This window comes from Magnolia sinica, chromosome 5, assembly GCF_029962835.1.
Source record: "Magnolia sinica isolate HGM2019 chromosome 5, MsV1, whole genome shotgun sequence".
Lineage (NCBI taxonomy): Eukaryota > Viridiplantae > Streptophyta > Magnoliopsida > Magnoliales > Magnoliaceae > Magnolia > Magnolia sinica.
In genome coordinates, this window is record NC_080577.1 from 106,684,741 (window position 1) to 106,706,003 (window position 21,263).

Below are 21,263 nucleotides of genomic sequence, written 5' to 3' on the forward strand. Positions count from 1 at the left end.
TTACTGTTCGCAACACTAACTATTGCAGTATTTAATCACATAAAATCAGTAATAAAGCCCAAATTCCAGAAACTAGGACAGATTTCAAGAATCCATACACAATTTCCAGAAATTAAACATGAAATTCAAGCTATCAAATGAAATAAGTTGTTTATGACATACCAAATCACACATATGATTGAATACAAAGAAAGAAATCTTCAACTCCATAAACAAAAGGGTTCAAATAATCCCAAACCCGAAACGTCCACTGGTTTTAATCTCAAGAAAGAAAACAACAACCATCCTCCATATAGAGCCAATAACAGGACCTATACATCACCTTAAACCAAACCTAAACACCCTTTAATCTCCACCACAGATGAGCCATAATAACTCCTAACTAGGACTCCAGAACAGAAAAGGAAATAACCACAACTAAATCCCTATGACAAGTGTCTGGAGTCCAATTAGAATTGGACTCATCGTTAAATGCGAATCAACCCATACGAGAGTCTATAATCACACCACATGGAAGCTTTTTTCACCTGAAGAACACCGAAAACAGTGAAGGATGATGTTAGCATAGCATCAGCTCTGCAGACAGGCCTCTAAACATTAAGCACACAAGCCCTTTTGCTGCCTCCTGAATTCTTCTTCGGAGACTTTGTTCTAGCAGTCAAATGTGACCCTCCACTGCTGTAAAACTCAGGCTGTTGACCAGGTCCTTCGGGACTGTTTTGGTCCAATTCGAATACAGGATCATCAATTGTACCTGTGCCTTCAAGGCTTAGATCTAGCACTCATGTATGCATCGATTACTCTTACTGACAAGCATTTTTCAATCCCCAGTAACAAAGAGTAATATATGAAGTCTCCAAATGTTCAGTTGATAGATTACTTGTCAAAAGATGTACAGATACTTATCTTGTTACTCAATGACCTCGTCTTATGAGGAAAACTATATTGAAAGTTTACCTGCATAGATTTGAAAATACCAGCTTTCTAGATTTGTGCTGAATTACTTACTACCTATACACGGAGCAGGAGGATAAGGAGAAGAATAGGAAGAATGCTAAAACTAACAAATATCAAAAGTAGCTATAACTAGGAAGCCCAAAATATCAAGTACAGTGCAAAACAGAATGCATTTCCTTGTATTCACCAACAAGGCTCCATATATAGGTTACATACATTAATGCCTGCATCACAAATTTTAGAAACTTAAATCAATCAAACGGCAAAATGATGCTCTCAAAAGTTATGCCAGTCAACTGGATATGTTTAAAATTTATAGCAGACCACCTTAGAAATGAAAACTAAGATTTTTTGTTTTTCCCGAAAGGTTACGCAACTTTTATTGAAAAAATGCCAAAAGACGACATGCAACAAAGGCCAGGAAATCTCTAACCAATTACTGTGCTTGGAGGTAATAAGACAATTAGCCCACTCTAAAGCATCTAGTTTAAAAACATCTGCCAACAACCCAGGATTGTCCAAGAAGTTACAATTGTCCACCCCCCCAACAAAGGCCCACATTACCGCCAACAAACGAACCTCCATACCACCCTTTCTTTGCTCCCTACTCCTCCCCCATGCCACGCAAGGAAGAGAGCGTCGATGACCCCGACATCCCAAAAGTGTTGTAAACAACAAGAAATATGTCCAAAACCATCCGAACAAACAAGCAGTAAATGAACAGGTGATTCATCGACTCTGCATCCCCCATACACATGACACAACAATTGGGGATCACCACCGCTCTTCTTTGCAAATTATCTATAGTGAGCACTCTATTTTCCTTAGAAAGAACGAACAAATGCTAACGCTATAAACTAAGATGCTATTTTAACAAATGCTAGCATTTCAACTATATCAATTATTTTGAATTATTGCCTCTACCAGATTGTTTTCTTAAAAGAAACCTAAACAGTGGTTCAGAGAATTTATTTTGTATTCTTAAAATATCAGAAATTGAAAAGGAAAAGACACCAAGGAGAAAAGGTTACATAGCACAACAGGAGAGAACATCTCTAGGCTATTTAACTTGGACATGGATGCAAGTGTCAAACATGACCCTATAAACCTTGATACAATGAAATGTCAATCAGGATTTAACAAAAATACACTACGACAAAGACTTCATGACATAAAAGTGTATGGAAGGTGATGGAGATTTGGCAATGAGGAAAATTCCCCATGGAAGCAAGTAATGGGGGATTAATACTATATATAAGGAGGGGAGGGTGTAGATAAAAATATCATTATTGTATCGGCCAGTACAGCCATATCGTATCCATATTGGCACAAGACGATACACAATACGGGGCCGTATCAACCCAACATGAAAAAATTGACCCGTATCAGTTTGTATTGGCCCATATCGACCAATACAGGGCGTATCCCGATATGCCCATAGAAGCCCAATTTTGAAATTTTTTTTTCACTCGTCTCCTCTTCTTTCTTTTTTTCATTTAAACCATGGAATAAGCTTAACAACTCATTTTAGGCTAGATCTAGACCTATTTTGGGATCAAAACAAATGATTTGAATGGGATTCAACAAATCGAAGCGAAGTGGACCATTATGGGAGAATTTTGAAAGAAGAGTAAACCTTCACTTTCTTTTTGATATTTTCATCTTCTTTTTGTTGTATTTCAATGTAATGGGCCCTAGTTCACCAAATCATGCTTGATTTGTGTTCAGTTAGGGCCCATTTAATTGACAGACAACATTCTCATCAAAGAATGGTCCGATACACCCATCATATGCATGTCCAAAATGCAAAAATAAATAAATAAATAAATAAAAAATGCTGACCGATATGGGCCAATACGGCCCCGATACCATTACATGACGCCATATCGTATCATTTTTCCTCCGGGCCAATACGTTGACCAATACAGACATTTAGAACCATGGGGAAGGATGGTTCACCAAGGAATCAACTTGGTACAAGGCATCGAAAGTTTGGAAGGCAGAAATGGAAGACATGCAGGAGTTATATAAAGGTGTATCATACGTGCTAGGGAAGGGGGCACAGATAAGATCATGGGAAGATTAGTGGTGCGGAATTAGACTATTAAGCAAAGACTTTGACTTTGGTAGCTTGTACGGAATAGCATCAGATAAAGGATCTTTTATCTATAATTGCTTTAATAGACAAGGGGAGGGAACTAGATGGACTTGTTTCCAAAGAACGGTAGTGTATGGGGAGATTGAGGAGTTTGTAAGATTTAAGGAGAGGGTACAAAGTTGTATCCCCATTTTGAGGCAAACAGATAGTTGGCAATGGAATTTAATTTAATTTAAAAAAAAAAAAAAAATAGTTCTTTCTCTGTCCAATCTTTTCACATGGCTATCAAGTGAGGTGAACAGGGAGAGTCGAATAATCCGATGGCATACATTTGGCATGTACTAGGGTCGTAAAGAGTCATTGCACTTGGGTGGTTCACCTCTAAAGAAAAAATCAGACCATTAACCAACTCCAAATATTTATAATAATTTTTTTAAAAATGACAATTAAAAAATGTATTTGGACTCCACAAGAAGGCACTCCACAAGAAGGCAAGGAAATCCATCAATCGCCTTCTTATTCACCATGATTTCTCCTCCATTATTTGGAGGAATATATGACGGCTTTGGAGTTCAGTGGTTTATGATCAAATCGGTTTCTTCCTTATTCAAACTTGGAGGGGTGGAAGCATAGATATCCGAGTGCAGTGCCTTTGGGGAGGGGGGGTTCTACATAGTTCCTTTTTGTCTCTTGCTTTGGAGCTATTTTTTGCTCCGGGTTCCCTTGTATATTTGGCTGAGGCCTTGTTTATATGAAACATCTATAGCGATTGTTGTTTTCCAGATTGGTATCGATGAATGTATCACACCCTTGGGATATGGAAACATCATGCAATATCACATGTAACATGTATCGCAATTTAAGGAAATTTTTGGAAAATTTATGGAATTTTTCAATGAAATTTCAGGGAATATTAAAAGACACATGATTACGCACCTAGAACTCATAATATTACAAGAAAAAAAAAATGGATAACTTTCCCTTGTCTAGAGTCCTACGCTATCGCGTCGGCTGACAAAAGTAATGCAATGATATCCAAAAAGAGTTCATAGAATGCATAAATCATACAATAGAAGTACCAAAACACAAACAGTACTATTTATTAGTAACACTAAATCTGTATTAGAGTGCATTTTCTTTATAATAAAAAAAACATCATTTTAAAATAATTTGTAGTGATTTTTATAAAAACAATTGTATTCAAAAAAAAATAAATTTAAAAAGGAACAAAACTGGTTAATAACAGATACACAAACCAGCATACTTGGTTGATCGCCATACTGTTTACAAATAAATGAATTTTTAGTTATTTTTTGCTATTTTTAGTTAAGAATATTTTTCACAAATTATCTTTATAAAAAAAATATTGGCAAAAATTCAAAATTTTGTTGCCAATCCATAGACCAAACAACAAGTAGTCCCCTATGATTTTTTGACACCCTAGCTGCAATTTAAATGAGTGAAAATGGAATATTTTTCATATTTTCCCTACATTATTCCATTTTACCCAAATTAAAAATCAGAGCATATAATCCATGATTTTGCATGCGATCATAATTATGGATTAATGATTTGTTTTTACCGACTCTAAAACAAAAGAGTTAGACAAAACTAACTGTAATCACAAAAAAAATAATAATAATAAAAAATAAAAAAAAGAAGAAGAAGAAGAAGAAGAAGAAGAAGAAGAAAAAGAGAGAGAAACTTGATTTTTGTTTTGTTTTGTTTTGGGGGATGGGTATTCGATAGCTTGGATTTTACAAGGGAAGACGCACTATCCTAGTATTGTCAATTAGCATCACAAGTATCAACAATACAAGGGAGCTTTTCAAAGGTGACTGGATGATATTTTACGATATTAACATTGATATCACGATGTACACATGACATCTACAATAAGTCGATCAATATGGGGAATTTTCTAATTCCCCCAGAGTTTTCATATCAGACCCTCATGATACCTAAGAGTATCAACTGAGGATTTTTTTTCATAGAGCAGAAGTTTCTTTTTTACATGCAAAAGGGAGAATTGTCTTCTAGGCTATGGGGACTTCCCTGTTCAAGGATTGTAAGATGGAAATTACATTGTGTCTAAAGGGGAGAAGGCATGGCCCAAGAAGGGATGTGACTCCATTTCCCCATACTTTTGCATTTATTTTAATATATATTGTACTTTTCGATCTTTTGCTTTAATAAAATTATTTCTCTTTCAAAAAACGAAAGACTTTGCCAAGTAGAGATGGTAATGATGAAATAAAATGTACAAAAATGTCTAAAATATTTTCAAAATGAGATGAGATCCACTAATCCTGGTGGGGGGGTCTTAGAGCCTTCACTTATATTCCCTATTATGCATGTGTTTATGATGATCCAAACCATTCATTCATTATATGGCTCTTATATGGGCCAATGACCAAAATAACAATGACAGGAAAAACTCCTACCATGTAAATGCCTAGACAAAATCACTAGAATATATGCCAATGCTGCTGCTTTTTTTTTGAACGATGATGATATATTAAAAAGGCCAAAGCCAAAGGAGACGGCTATACAAATATACAAAAATACAGAAAAATACAACCCTACCCAACAGAACTCTCTCAAATGGAAAGGAAGAGAAGATTTAAAAATCTAAGCTTCCACCCAATCCTTGATATTAAGAACTGCCCTATTGAAAACTTGCACCAACCCACTCATTTTGTTGTTGAAGCAGCGCTAGTTCCTTTCCAATCATATGTTTATGATGATCCAAACCATTCATTCCTTATATGGCCCTTATATGGGCCAATGACCAAAAAAAAACAGTGACAGGAAAAACTCCTACCATGTAAGAAATGCCTAGACAAAATTACCAGAATATTAACAATGCTTTTTTCTTAACGATGATGATATATTAAAAAGGCCGAAGCCAAAGGAGACAGCTATACAAATATACAAATATACAAATAAAATAAAATAAAATAAAAAAACAACCCCACCCAAGGAACTCCCCCAAATGGAAAGGAAAAGAAGATTTAAAAATCGAAGCTTCCACCCAATCCTTAATATTAAGAACTGCCCTATTGAAAACTTGCACCAACACACTCATTTTGTTGCTGAAGCAGCGTTGGTTCCTTTCCAACCATAAAGCCCATAAAGTCGCTAATAAACTTAAACGTCGTTACCTTTTCCTTTCTTTCCCTATCCCCTTCCGTGCCAGGCTATGAGAAACTCGTCAATTGTCTTCGAGAACACCCAAAGAACTCCGAAAATTTGTAGAAGAAGATTCCAAACCTCCCTAGCAAATACATAATGGATGAATAGATGATTTGCAGATTCCACATCTTTGAAGCAGATTAAGCAAACGTTTGGGAGATACATGTTTCGCTTACAAAGGTTGTCTATTGTTAGCACTTTGTTTCTGCCTAGTAGCCAACCAAAGGGATGTTGTTGCCGTAATGTCAGAATGATCCTCACCCGAGCACAACAACCGATAATAGGATCTCACTGAGAAAGAACCTATCTTCGACTTACACAATCTCAAAGAATCCACTTCTAATAAAAGTAGGGAAATCTTTGATAACATCTCAAGCAAAAGAACCATCTCTTCAAACTCCCAATCCGAAATATTCCTCCTAAAGATAGGGTTCCATGTAACCTCCTCCCCTCTAATTGAAAAACAATTACTCATCACCTCCCCTTCTACCCTTGCTACCCTAGCTAAAGATGGGAACCTCTCACCCAACCTCACATCTCCCACCCACCTATCCTCCCAAAATATAGTTTTATTCTCATGCCCCAAATGAAAGCCTATTCCCTCCACACTCTCTCTTTTAGGGATGTCACTGACTTCCAAAGGTAAGAACATCGATACAAGGATGAATCCTTCGTCCACCACCCACCTTCGTCTACCCTGTATTTTTTTGCTATTACCTTCCTCCTTGTGGCTTTTCCCTCCACCCCAAACCACCATACCCATTTCCCTAAAAGAGCTAAATTCATCTCTTCTAACTTCAAGATCCCTGCTCGTCCTTGAACTGTTGGTTTACAGACTTCATCCCACTTCATTAGATGAAACTTGTGTTTCTCCCCAGACCCTCCTCATAAAAAATCCCTTCTTCGTCTCTCCAATGTGTTCAAAATATATTTTAGGCATTTGAAAATAGACATAAAATAGACTGGAATATTTGACATAGATGATTTAATCATTACCATCCTCCCACCCATAGATAAGTACCTCGACTACCATTTTGAAATCTTTCTTTCACATCTCTCAATCACCCCATCCCACAAGTCTTCCTATGCATAACAGTAGCCCCAAGTACGTTGTTGGAAAAGAAACTTCCCTGTACCCAAATACTTCCGCAAAAGCCCACACTTTTTCTCTTGAAATGCCAACCCCTAAAATCTCGCTTTTGAAAATATTAACTTTCAAACTGGAAACCACCTGGAAACTAACTATTATTGCCAATGCTTTTTGTACACCATTTTTAAATTTTTAGGATTTGTTTGATCGTTATGATTAGCTGCTATGACCTTTCATAGTAGGCTCCAATGAAAAATGGTTCAGATCATCATACATATATGCCACATGTACCGTATAATACATGCAGGAACAAAAATGTCATGCTTTTGGGAGTAGTCGATCTCATCCATCCATCTCACATACACTATGAGAAGAGAAGAGCCAATGAAAGCTTCCTTTCCATACGTCCACATGCTAATGGTTCCTCATAATGGATAACGCACCTGGAAGAAGACCATTGCTGCTTCCTGCCTGCTTTCTCACACAGGCATATATGTCCAGCTAATGTGATCTGGATGGCCAGAGGTGGACTGCTCAAACTAAAGCTCTTATGTTGTCCACTAGCCATGGATGCAAACCAATCACCACATGGGAGTAATAATTAAGATTCGAAACATTACATGCATTTGACAAGAGCCCATTACAGAAAGATTAGATGAATGTAAAACAGGCAGGAACTTCCAAAAGGATCCTCTAAACATATCCCCCTCAAGACAATCGTTCCACAAAATATTGACATCCACACAACAGCTATAACGATCTCTTTCCCTGCAGCAAATTGATTTCACAACAAGTTTACCCCTATGTTCAATTCCAAAGCACGCGATCCAAATCATGGGTCACTCATGATCCTGATTGCTATTTTTATCGACCTGAAATTATGATTCTATACTCATGTTGATCATGTTGTGATCTAAATTTATATCTAGAAAGTAGATATTTATAGCTTGATTTATGCAATAGCATGCATATATTGATATAGAACTATGCATGAAGGATCCATAATAATGGCATTCATTATATATAAATTATAGTACCACTTCATATACGAAACTATGTTGCAATACTTAGTGATTTACCAAAGCGACCAACATGATCCTTCCCTGTAACATACTAGAGAAGGAGCATACTACATGCCCATTCCGGTACCACATACTGGAATGACCTGCGATCCAGGTAAACTTGGCTTACCCAACGATTTGCAAGCCACGTAACCTTGGTTTACCCAGTTTCCATTCCAACACTCAATGAATTCTGCATCAAACTGCCGACCGGGTGAGGACAAGACAACAAACAAATACTCGACCATACATCTTGTCTTAGGTTGAACCAACTTTTTCCTCTGATATTTCAAGTTACTCAAACGATCTCCCAAAGGGGAGACAAGACATCTTGATAAAATAAAAAATAAAAAAATATGGCAGTTCTTGAAGTTGCCTCCCAGACAACCATTCCTTAGCTTCCCAAATGCATAAAAGATGGCTCCAGAAGTCCTGTATGAAGGGACAATCAGTTGAGGCCTTTTCAGTGTTAGCATAATCCATCATGTCATCTAGTAAGTGCACGGTATTGAGTTCAGTCAGCTGCTAACACTTACAGAGACAAATGCAGCTAGAGAAACAATGATGCAACATATCGCATTTCTGATAACCCCATACATCCACAATCTTTAAAAATATGATTTTTTTTTTTAAAGGATAACCATTTATTAAAAAAGGCAGCAAAGCCGAAAGAATACAGAAACAAAAACAAAAAAAAAAACAAAAAACAAAAAACAAAAAAACAGGAAACAAAGACAGCCCACAGCAAGAAGCCACAAAAACTAACACCCACCAACAAGCCCCAAGCTAAGAAGCATCCGACACCCACGGAGACACAAAGGATCTACCAGCAAAGAAAACCCCCTTTGGGTTACCACGAATATCCCGGAAACATCTGGAGTTTCTTTCCTTCCATAAGGCCCAAAAACCTGCCAAAAGAAATAATCTCCACTCGTCCTTACCCACACTTCTCTGATTGCCACCATGCCACTGCATGAAAAGAGCCTCAATAGAATTTGGAAAGACCAAAAAACTGGAGAACATAGGCCCACACCTCCGTAGAAAAATCGGAAAGCAAGAAAAGGTGGCAAACCGACTCCACGGCTTGCAAACATAAGGGGCAGGCATTAACAATAACCAGGCCCCTCTTACTCAAATTGTCGATTGTCAAAATCCTGTTCTGACCCACTACCCACACAAACGCAGTCACCTTAGAGGGAGCACCAGAGGACCAAAGGGAAACAGTGTGCACCTTCTCACCCCCAAAGACCCTCCTCCTTGGCCACTAGACAGCAAAGCACAGAACGACTTTACCAAGAAATGCCCGGATTTCTCCTCGAGCCAACGCTCCGAAATGGGCCCTTCCGAGAGGGAAACCCCCTCCATATAATGCTTTAGAAGCACCAACAATTCCTACAATTCCTGCACTTTCTCCTCTTGAAGATCTCTTCTACACAAAGGAGACCAAACCCTGCAATTGCCAATAGATTGAAAGCAGCGATTAACTGAGATTTCAGGATCCGCAGCTACAAGGACAGACAAGGATAAGAATCTTGCAAAGACCGATCCCCCACCATGAAACCCACCCTTTTAAGAACCACGCCTTTGAGCCTTAAGATTTGCTTCCAAATCCCCCGGGCTCTGTACATTTCCTAAGCCCCCCTTTGTTGAGCACCCCTTTCAGGCACTTGAATAGAGACATTAAATAAAGAGGAAGATTTGATAGTACTGTTTTAATAAGCACATTGCCACCCCCAAAGACAACTTACTCCTCCATACAAATAGCTTCCTTTCAAATCTTTCGATCACAGGGTCCCATGAGCATTTTTTTTCACGTACCCAATGCATAGAGGAAGACCCAAATAAGAGGTCAAAAAGGTGTCCACCTTCCAACCAAAAACCCGAGCGAGAGAACACCTCTTTAGGCAACCCTATGCCCAACAAAACTAACTTTTGCAAATTAACTGAAAGACCCAAGACCATCTCAAACCAAGAGATCGTCTGATGGAGATTGCCAATGTGGGAAGCGCCCGGCACAAAACAAAATCATATCATCTGCAAGTTGAAAAGGATACACTTGGAAATCCTCCGAGCCCACCCTGAACCCGCGAAATAGGCCTTTGGCAACCCCCTTGGAAAGCAAACTGCTTAAAGCTTGAGCCAGCACCACAGAGAAATGGAGATAACAGGTCACCTTGTATTAACCCCTTGGACGACTTGAAGGAACCCTTTGGAGAGCTGTTGACATCAAAAACTTCGTAAGTCTACGCATTCTCACATCCAACTTCCCCATTTAGCCCCACATCCCGCTCGACCCAATATATAGTCAAGAAACGTCCAATCAACCCGGTCATAGGCTTTCTCCAAATCCAACTTGCAAACTACCCCACCCTTACCCTTTTTGTGGCACAAATTAATAATTACATTAGCAATCAGGGAGCTATCCAAGATTTGCCTCCCCTCCATGAAAGCCCCCTGCACCTTGGACATAACGCAGCCCATAGTAGCCCGAAATTTGGAGGCCAGAATCTTTGCCAAAATCTTGTACGGTGCACCAAAAAATTGATAGGGCGGAAATCCTTAAGACATTCAGCCCCCTCATTAGGAATAAGCTCAATAAATGTGTCTCCCAGATCCGAAGCTAGCTTACCATTCACCAAAAAAAAAAATCACCAATAAACCCCAACACATCCTCCCTAAACATATCCCAAAAAATCTGGAAAAGCAAATTATGTAACACCACAGAAGACAGTATAAAAGAGGATGTAGAATCACATAAGTGTCTGTATGCTTTGCATGAAATTAAGATTATCTAAATGGAAAGACAGAAAAATCCACCATCAAACTAGAAGTCTAGCATAAACAAATTTCATAACACCAAAAAAAAAAAAAAACACAGTGCAAAAGAGGATGAACAATCGCATCTTTGTATGTTGTTTATGTTGCATGAAGTTTAGATTATCCAGTTGTGAAGATACACACAACCACTTCTAAACAAGAAGCATTGGCAACAAATATAGTATATAGCTACAAACATCAGCAGCAATGCCACAATTATGTTCGGTTCCACTGTTTTTTCTCTTAAATTACACAGGAATTATAGTCCCGAGCCATGACAGTTTTTTTGTTTTTTTTTCTTTTCCTGAGGGGCGGGATACCATACATGTGGGGCCCAAGGTTAGGTGACAAACAATTGATCTGACAGGACCTATCCAAGATGGAACATGTCACAAAAACCTTCAACACTGGAAGATCCCGACAGTTTATTTCCTGTTGGATTTGGACACCTTTTTTTTTTTCCTAATCGTCTATTTCTAGGTCACTGATCAAGGGATTAGGATCTCATAACCAGGGAGATTAGGGGGATAGTCCATTCATAGTTGCGCCTATCAGATAGATGGTCTGGATCACCAGACTATGCACCTGCACGTATGGAGTCCTGTGCCTCAGAAACTATAAATATGCTGAGCCTTAGAACTGTATTAATCATTATTGTAAAAGGGCATCCAGTTTCCAGCTCTAACACTGTTGAAACTTCAGGAATTGCTAGATGACTGAAAGTAATCTCAAGGACAATCTCAACAAAGCCTACAGTGTTTCAAAGGAAATAGTCTAGGCAGGCATTTTATTGAGTTTATTCAACTTCATAGCACAAAATAGTAACAACCTCCACATCTTCTCAACAATATCCTTTTCTGGATCCTTACACCTTGACCATCTATCCTTCCACTTTTTCAAATTCTCCAAAATACTGCCACAAGAAACAAAAAAATATTACTATCATAGGAATTACTGCCAATGGACCATCCACGATAATAATAACATAGCATAATAGCTTGCTAAAAGATTTACTTACTCAGTGTGATACTTCTGTAGCTCTGCATAATAAGCCTTCTTATTCGCCCTGAAACATTTGTCCCTATTAAGAACGGCATCTGGATGAAGATTACCAGAACAAAGTGAAGCACCCCTGCAAGATAAGCTTCCAATAAATTACAAAGCTCAGAATATGATACAGAGCATTTTATATAATTATTAGAATATGTTGCTCAGTCACATATCATCAAGAGCAACCTCCCACCCTCCCTCTTTTCAGAATTGATGTGAGAATCCAGTGGGCAAAGCAAGAAAGATCCATCAAGATAAAGGGAAAGAGTCACCAATACGTAAGGGTAGAAAATCCTCCCATTAGCTAACCCATCAGTCTAAGGCATTTGCCTCCCCCTAACATGGGCAAATGAAATGTTTAGCCTAGATGATGTGGAAGATTTCATCGAACACATGGGAAATCTTCCAAGGCTCCAATGTAATGAACTTGAGCCCAAGCTATGACATTTCTCGAATACCCTTCGATGATAGTCTGACCCGAGAGCTTCTTAGCAGTAGTAGGCATGGCTTCTCTCAAAGTCAAAGCTTCGGCCTTGGAAGGATCATCCCCACTAGCATGACCTGAAAACACACAACAAGCCTGCCTTTATCATCTTGAATCCACCCAACTGATGCCACACAGGCTGGGGTAGCCACAGTAATAAACATCAGAATTGACCTTCCACCTTCTGGATCAGGACCAATGATGGGTGATATGGCCTTGGGAGCCTCTCCATTCATGTCCAATGCCCAGTCAGAAGATATCAGAGGCGGATAACCCTTGGAACCCAACTGCATAAGAGCCCATCATATGTTCCTTTTAATTCTTTGCTTCACCTTCTTCAACAAGGCTTTCGACTCATCAAAAGTCCAGCTATTCTCACGTTCCAAACTTCCAAAAGTCCATGCCACATGAATTTATTGGATGAAGAGGCAGAAGACTTAGTCAAGCTTTTGAAGGTACTTTGGAGTGCAAAACCGTTGATGGGAGTTAGGGATGAGATGGTGTAAATCAAAGAGAAGTCCGAGCGCTTCACTGTAAAGTTATGGTATATAGCTATAAGTGGGTCTTTAGAGGGAGGTGACCCTGGCCCTACAGGTCTAGTATGCTGCTATGGTGCACCTCCCAAGGTGGCAGTGTTTGGGTGGCTTGTAGGAAGGAATAAGATACTCACAGTAGACAATCTTCACAAGAGAGAAATGGTGCTTCCAAATGTTTGTTTAATGTGCTTCCGAAGTGATGAATCAGTAGTTCATCTTTTTATCCATTGTACTTTGCGAAAGGACTTTTGGGGAAAAAAATAATCTATTCAAGGTGTCATAAGTTATATTGAGCTCCATCCTTCAAAAAAAAAAGTTATATCAAGCTCAATCAATAGAGAGTTTTTTTGATAGCGTGGCACGAAGGCAAAGGTGGGCACAGTCGGCAAGGCAATCTGGAGAATGGCAATGTTGGTCGGCATATTGTTTATATGGGGGGAAAGAAATAGTCATTGCTTCAGGAATAGACATGTGAGGGTACCAGAGGAGTTCAATAGAGCAAACAAACTTAGGTTATGTGAAACACCCAAAAAAAAAAAAAAAATGGTGAAATTCTTTAGGCTTCGCGCCTTCTCTTAATAAACTTACATCTTTCAGAAAGAAAAAAAAAAAAGGTCCAAACCACACCAAATAAACTTAGGTTATGGTGAAACACCCAAACCATGCCACACAAATTTAGGAAGTAGCCCTAGATCTTGCAAACTACCAAGCAACGAATGAACAAATGATGCACAAACTCCATTATACATGAAGTAGACATTGGGAAAGTTGTGATCAAGTTTTTGGATAAAGGTATTGCTCGGGCTAAAAAACAATAGGATACAGAGTGTATTGGACTGCATCAAACCCGTACCGGCTGATACAGGCCTATATCGTCCTTTTTTCTACCCTAAAAATATTGAAAATATTAGGAAAATAGGAATATTATATATATATATATATAAGCATTAGAATCTATCTTTTTATGTATTTTTTTAACATGTGTTCAATGGTGCATCAGACCATTCTTTGATAAGAAAGTTGTCTATCGGCTTGATATGCCTAAAGTCAACCAATTAGGCACAAATTAGGCATGATTTTGTGTCTTGTGTATTATGGCCCATTTCATTGAAATATAACAAAAAAACAAATAAATAAATAAACAGGTGATGGTTCACCCCTTCTCCTGATTTTGCCCAGAATGGCACATTCTGCTTTGATTAATCGAATCCTCGTGTTGTAAAATGTTATTTCCAAAATTAGGTTTAAGTCTAGACTAAAATAAGTTGGTAAGTGTCCTTTGGGGTTGAAACAAAGGAAAACGTGAAAAATACAAGAAAAATAAAAAAGAAAACAAACAAAGCATGGACTTTATAGCCATTAGTCTGATACGGTGAATCAACCCTTTTACCCCTATAAGCCAATTCACCCCCTATTGTATAACAATGAGGAACGATACGGTTACAAGTTGGCGTATCCAAAACATTTTAAAAAAATCACGGCTATGATTCATAGGCTTATAGATGATCAAGGAGTGAGGATGTTCTTCACCTGAACAGTGACAGAGAAAGCATTGCCTATGATTCATAGGCTTATAGATGATCAAGGGGTGAGGATGTTCTCCACCTGAACGGTGACAGAGAAAGCATCCACTCTCGGGGCACAACTTTTTTTCCTTTTTTTTTTTTTTTGGAAGGATGGGTACATGTGTCAACATGACAGACGTGTGTGAGATCCATTCCATTCATCAAGGTGGGTCCAACTGTGTAGCTGCCGGGATCTAACCCAGAGCCACGGTCCGAAGACCCGATGGGTACTGATGAGCACCCAATCAGATTTGGGACCTCAAATATGATCCAGACATGAACCTGTCCCCTTTAGCAGACCATGTATTGGTACACCAAGAACTGGTGGGAACCCAACCCGTTTTGGGCATGAAAGGGGCTCACCCACCTTGGACGTCTATTTCGAATACTCAATTATCTATTTCCATTAACACAACCTGTCTCTTGGTATGGATGCCAACCAACTGATATAGGACATCTGCATAAAATTTTCAGAATGTTACGAAAACTGGGAGATGAGGCAATCCATGAATGGAAGGGGAAGCAGTGGGGCCCAAGCACACACACAATTTGTTCGGAAAGGAAAGAACAAGGAAACAAAAGGAAATAAAGACAGATAAGAAAGAATAGTCATCTTCAAGTTATTCCTCAAAAGCTAAAACTTTATCAGAATTCAGGTATGCCCAGGACGTTTGGTCCTTTCCAAGGAAGTACCATTGGAGATTGGCAGATTCATTAGATGAAATACTAAAGTAAGTGGGCATGTTTTGGTTAATTACCATTCCATTCTTTAAGAGGCAAACAAAGATCAGTGAATAATGAATTTCCTTCCCTAAACAGCAGGTAGAGTAGACAAATGTCTTCATTCCATCATAGTTATTGTATGTATCATCTTCTGTTTTCTTGGTTTGTAATAAAATTTCACTACAAGAAAAGTAATAAAACAATAAAAGCACAGCAAGGAAGAGAGACAAGGAGGTATTATTAAAAGGAAGAGCATCAACAGTGAGCCTTCAGTTCTAATTATCAATATCAACTAGTTGTCATCCCACTTAATAACATAAAGATGTGTAATAAAATAGTAACTGATCCTTTGAAGATTGCTCATAACTCTAGAAGTGCTTTACTCTGATAAACCATGAGAGTATTGGAAATGGCTATTTTGATAAAGTAAAGTTGAAAGTCGAAGACCAGGATCAACTATTTGGAAAGCAACATCTTCTGTCAACGGCAGTTTCTCCAGTCACATCAGACAAAAGGTTGGTGTTGGGGACAGGATTCGATGTTGGAAAGATCAGTGGTGCAGGGATTCAATCATCACTTTGTACAAAAGTTGACCAGATGTATTGTGGTTGTTAATGGAAATTAAAATTTATTAGAATCAAACAAAAGTAAGTACAAGAAGTAAAAAAGCAATAGAGGGATGATGAGGAATCATCCCATAATGCCCCCATGCATGGAATAAAACCTTCCCCCCAAATCCCCAGAATATCTTCCCATTTACAACTCTCGATTTGAACTGAGTATTAACAATTTCTAGCAGCATATTGGGGGGAAATTGTTTGGGGCTCGATTTTCAGATGCAATCTCAGAAACTTTAGATGTCACAGATGTGAGCCCAGTTAGAGGACATTGATATTCTTTGTTCAGGAGCTGAGAGACGAAGATGGGAGCTTGAAGCTGATGGATGCTTCTCAGTTCAGGATTTTGCTTTAACATCAGAGATTTCAGATGTCGCCACAGATGTTGGCCCTGTTGGAGGAGATCTATATACGTCACTTGGGAGCTTGAAGACATCAGATGCTTTTCTGGTTGGTCTTTCACTTTAACACTATGAGATGAGTCCAGCCATGTTATGGAGCCATATCCAAGAGTATAGTTCACTGCTGCACCGCTGAATGTGCATGCATTCTGTTCAACAATGGATTGGACAAAATATTAACCCTCAGGCCTTTATCATCATAAAGTTGGAGTCACTCCTTTTCAAGAATCAAAATAGATGTATAATGGGTGGTGCTTCGCAAGAATCAGCGCATCATTTGCTTTTGCATAGCTCCATTGCAAGCTCAAATACAGACTGAACCCTGCAGCTGTGATCTTTTGCGATGGGTCTCAGGGGAGGCCTGATCTCCTGCTGTCTTTTGTTCTATTATAAAGGAAGTCAGATCCCTTGCTGCTGGGCTAAACATATCATTTGCCCAGGCAGCTACGGCCCCTGATGTGGTTTTGTATGATCTCTTGCAAAGGGAGGGATGCTCCACCCCTTTCTTTGCTCTGGGGACTCTCCCTCTTTTAGCTTAATGAAGTTTCAGTCACCTTTTTCCAAAAGAAAAGGAAAAAAAAAATCACCAAATTTCGCATTGGCTGGGTGCTCCTTCGTTCAGTTGAAACTCTTTTTTTGTGAGATGAGCTGATTCCATGGGTCCCATTGGCCGGTACCTTTGGAAGTTGGCAATTCAGGTGACTCTCTGGTGCTTGTAGTTGGAAAGAAAACAGGATTCTTAGGGGGAAATCAAGCTTGGGAAATACAACTGTACGGAAGATATCCTGTCTGATGGTGAAGTGGGGTAAGGCTGATAGAAAGATGAAAACAATTCCAAAGCAGTTGATGTCGTCCAACTAAGCAAAAATCCCCCTGAGTGGATGGATCAATGAGAAGGTCAAGAAAAGTTGGAGTGGGTCACTTGCTCGACTCTTTGAAGCTGAATTTCAATGTGTGCAAATTGGGGAATCCAGGCCCAGTAGGTATCAGAGGGATCATAAGGAACAATTGAGGAGACATGTTGATAGAGTTCTCAGGCCCCTGCATAATTCTCATCAAACCTTGACTCTGCTTCTGGGTGTCAGATTAGTCGTTTTCAAATTTTCTCTGACTATCACCAAAGGTGACTCGAGTAATGAGATTAGATGGGCCAAATCTATCACTGTCGGTGGGGTTGCTAACCTGATCCAGGAGGTGATCAATTTATGTGATAATATAGTGCTGATTTTATCCCACATGCATCGTGAAGCAAATTCCAAGGTGCACTGTCATAGGTGTAATAGGGAATAATAGGGAATCTCTTATCTAGTAGATAGGAGATGGGGGTGGTGGTTTGTTGTATGCTATACTGCTGTGAGATTGGAATGATGTATCTGTTGTAGTCAGGACCCTTTGTTTGGAGATGATTTAATACAGGGACATTTTCACACCGGGCTCGAGTGGGGTTGCCTGTGGGATGTAGGGGCACACTCGGGGTGGGCGAGGCCCACCGGGGAGGTCTCGTGTTCGAGACTCCTCACCGGAGGTGATTAATTCGCATTTCACACCGGGCTCGAGTGGGGTAGCCTGTGGGATGCGGGGACACACTCGGAGTGGGCGGCCCATGTGAGGCGGTACCCATGTGATTTGGGGCCCACGAGGGGGGTTCAGCCGAAGTCCTAACCCATGAAATGTGAGCCTGGGCTATGAGATAAAGGAATTAATTCGCCATACTCTAACAGTTCGAGCTTTTAGAGCAAGTGGTTAATTATCCTGCATCATGATTGTTGTATCATTTTTTTCTTTCACAAAATCCAGGTAATACAACAAATAATAATAATAATAATAATAATAATAATAATGTCGGAAATGAAGGTAAGCAAATTGTGAGTTTTAAAAGAGAAAGCATCAACACTTGCCATGTGAGGAAAGGATTTCCAAAGTGAAAGTTTTCCCCCATAAGCAATGCTTCAACTACTTGATCCACATTAGTCCCTCTGGGAAGAAACTGAATGAGAAACTTCTTCTCCGATTCTGATAGATGTGTCTCCCAAACCTAGAAATAAATTATGAATGCAAATGCATAAACCCCATCAGAAAATGGAAATAACCAACCCAAATTAACGCAATGACTTCTCACATGCAAAGCATTGCATGTAGACTTCATATCCCATGGGTGCATGGGTGCCAAGAATTCACAGGTATACACTATCCAAGCATTTCAAAAGGTGGGTCCCGTCATGAAGATCACCTGGAGCAAGAAGCAAGCCTGTGCAGTCATCAGCAGCGACCTGTACAAAACAATGGGCATTTAAAGCACAGCCTGATTCAACATGCACATTGTGGCCACCTGATGAGTGGACCAGCCTGATTCTTACACCAGTTGATCTTCAGGTATGGCCCACCTTTTGCACAGCCTGGATGTTGAATGAACATGACATATTGGCATGCCTGTACCCAATGCATGCAAAGTTCACATGTAATGAATGGTAGTCGAATGACTATCTACAAAAATAAACATAGATATGATTCCAACTAATGAACTACAGTTACCTCGCGTGAAAGCACCCCAGTCAGATTCTCCAACCCAAAGATTTCTTCTGGAATGGGAAAGACATCTGCTAAACCCATGTGGAACTGAGGAACAGAACCTACAAAGGGACCAACATCTCTCCAAGTTATCCCGATCTGCTCCTTCTTGGCCACAGTTCTCTTTTGAGCATCATCCCACTCTAGAGAAATATGAGGTCTCATGTTGAACACATTTCGAGATGATTCCAGATGCTTTTTCTTTTTTCCCCTATACTGCTCCTGCAAATTGCAGCTCACAACACTGGAAGAGTTCAACCGCTTTTTTTGCTGACCAGCCGCCATTCTTGAACTTAAATAAATAAATCCCAACCGAATTTACATCACCCTAAAGTCAGCCATCGTTATTTTATCTGAAACAGGTGGGGCTGGAGACCGACCTTGACAACAGCATACTATTAGCTTGCTTGATAATTATTCATAATAATAATACTAATAATAATTTTAAAAAAAATTTACAATTTCATTTCTGCTCATATTTACTATCAGACACCAAACATTCTAGTGAGCTAATAAATGTACAAGTCAACCTAGACCGTAAGTATACATAATGAATAAGAAGCTCTGCATATACCACGCATTTGCAGTAGAATCCCAAAAGCAATTTATTATAAAAATCAGTCATCACGCAAAACAGTTTATGGCCAAATATCCCAAGTCTTGGATGAGGACTCTTTAGCTATCACTTCCTACAATCTTTTCATGAATGATTTGTGAGTTATTCAGCATGTAAGCTTTTCGCATACCCTGCAAGAAGACAACTGGGCAATAATGGCAACGAATAGTCCCCTGAATGTCAAGACTTGCCACCTTTTAAAGCTGTATTGATTCACCAACATTAAGTAATCCTGGCACAATACTATTAAAACAACCATAGCTTGCAGACTCATAACTCAAGCGCAGCCAAGTGGCCAAGGGGCTCAAGTTGACACGTGACTCAGGGGGGACAACACAGAGTCAAGCTACTTTTAAACTTTCTAAAATGTATGTGAAAAGGAAAAATGGAATAACTACATATAACCGAGGGTAGACATAGAAAACTTCTTTTTATTTTCAGAAACCAGAGGTTTTGATGATGGTTCATCATGCTCCATTCACAATCACAGAAATAACAAGACTCGCAACATCATCATCATCCATTTTCTTAAAAAAGGCTTTAATGATTAAGGACATTCATTTTCTTTTTAAAAAAAATAAGAGTCCAAACCTATGTAAGATGATTAGGCACACAAGATTACCACCAGAAGTGTAAGGGAACAAATTATTATGAAAATGAACATGTTAGACTTAGGACTAGTTTGGAAAAGATACCGTGTATCTGTTCATCACAATAGTTGTTGGACCTGCACACTTGCAACAGCTCAACCATCTTGACCAAGGTTTCCTGGATTGCGGCTTGCTCCTACATGGTGCAGGAGCAGATAGACAGTATGCTAATACATGGTTTGCTAGTGGTATGATGATGTAGGTCAATCCAGCACATACACTAGGTGTATGCAATCTAGGTTTATTCAAGGATTGATAATGTAATTCATATATGAAACTATGAATGTTATTATTGTCGGTCTCCAACATGCATATTACTATATTAGATGCATGCTATTGCATAAACCAATGTACAAATCTCTACACTATAATACAACTTTACATTACAACTTAATCAACACCAAGAGTGTAGATAGAACCATAATTCTGTTGCTTTTCAAAAAAAAAAAAAAGTATTGAACCATAATTTCAGGTCAATAAAAATGATACAGATCACAGTTAACCCATAATCCGGATCAAGTGACTGGAATAAATAAATAAATAAATAACCGTAACATAAGTGACCCAAAACAAATTATAGCAAATCAAAACGAAAAAAATGGAGGGTTTGATGCTTTTCATAATATTGGGACTCACAGACGCAATTACTATCCTTCTGAAGTCCAAACGTACCCTTACACGGAAATCAATAATTGAAGCCTAAAAATAGCTTTCTATTTGAATGAACAGATTCTGAGTTATGGCCATAATTAGGAATTTCTTATTAAGAGTAGATGCATAACTTAGTTGGCAATGGGCATGCTTATGTACATTTTTGCTTCCTATTGAATGCACG

At 39.0% G+C, this 21,263-nt stretch overlaps 1 protein-coding gene across 4 annotated transcripts in view; it reads right to left on the reverse strand.

The window, feature by feature from the left end:
* The window catches only part of LOC131246597 (uncharacterized), a 59,681-nt gene that overhangs the window by 31,142 nt on the left and 7,276 nt on the right, over positions 1–21,263 (reverse strand). Inside the window, exons 1-5 of one of the 4 annotated variants that reach the window (XM_058246864.1) lie at positions 19,127–19,242; positions 18,825–18,864; positions 18,493–18,629; positions 12,237–12,350; positions 12,048–12,131 (exon numbers count right to left, since the gene is read on the reverse strand). In XM_058246864.1, the coding sequence (XP_058102847.1) occupies positions 12,048–12,131; positions 12,237–12,350; positions 18,493–18,629; positions 18,825–18,854 (365 nt within the window). In that variant the 5' untranslated portion in view covers positions 18,855–18,864; positions 19,127–19,242. Of the gene's footprint in view, positions 1–12,047; positions 12,132–12,236; positions 12,351–12,726; positions 12,830–12,933; positions 13,061–18,492; positions 18,630–18,824; positions 18,865–19,126; positions 19,543–21,263 lie in introns of those variants that run through there. The other 3 variants (XM_058246861.1, XM_058246862.1, XM_058246863.1) reach the window with 3 other exon arrangements.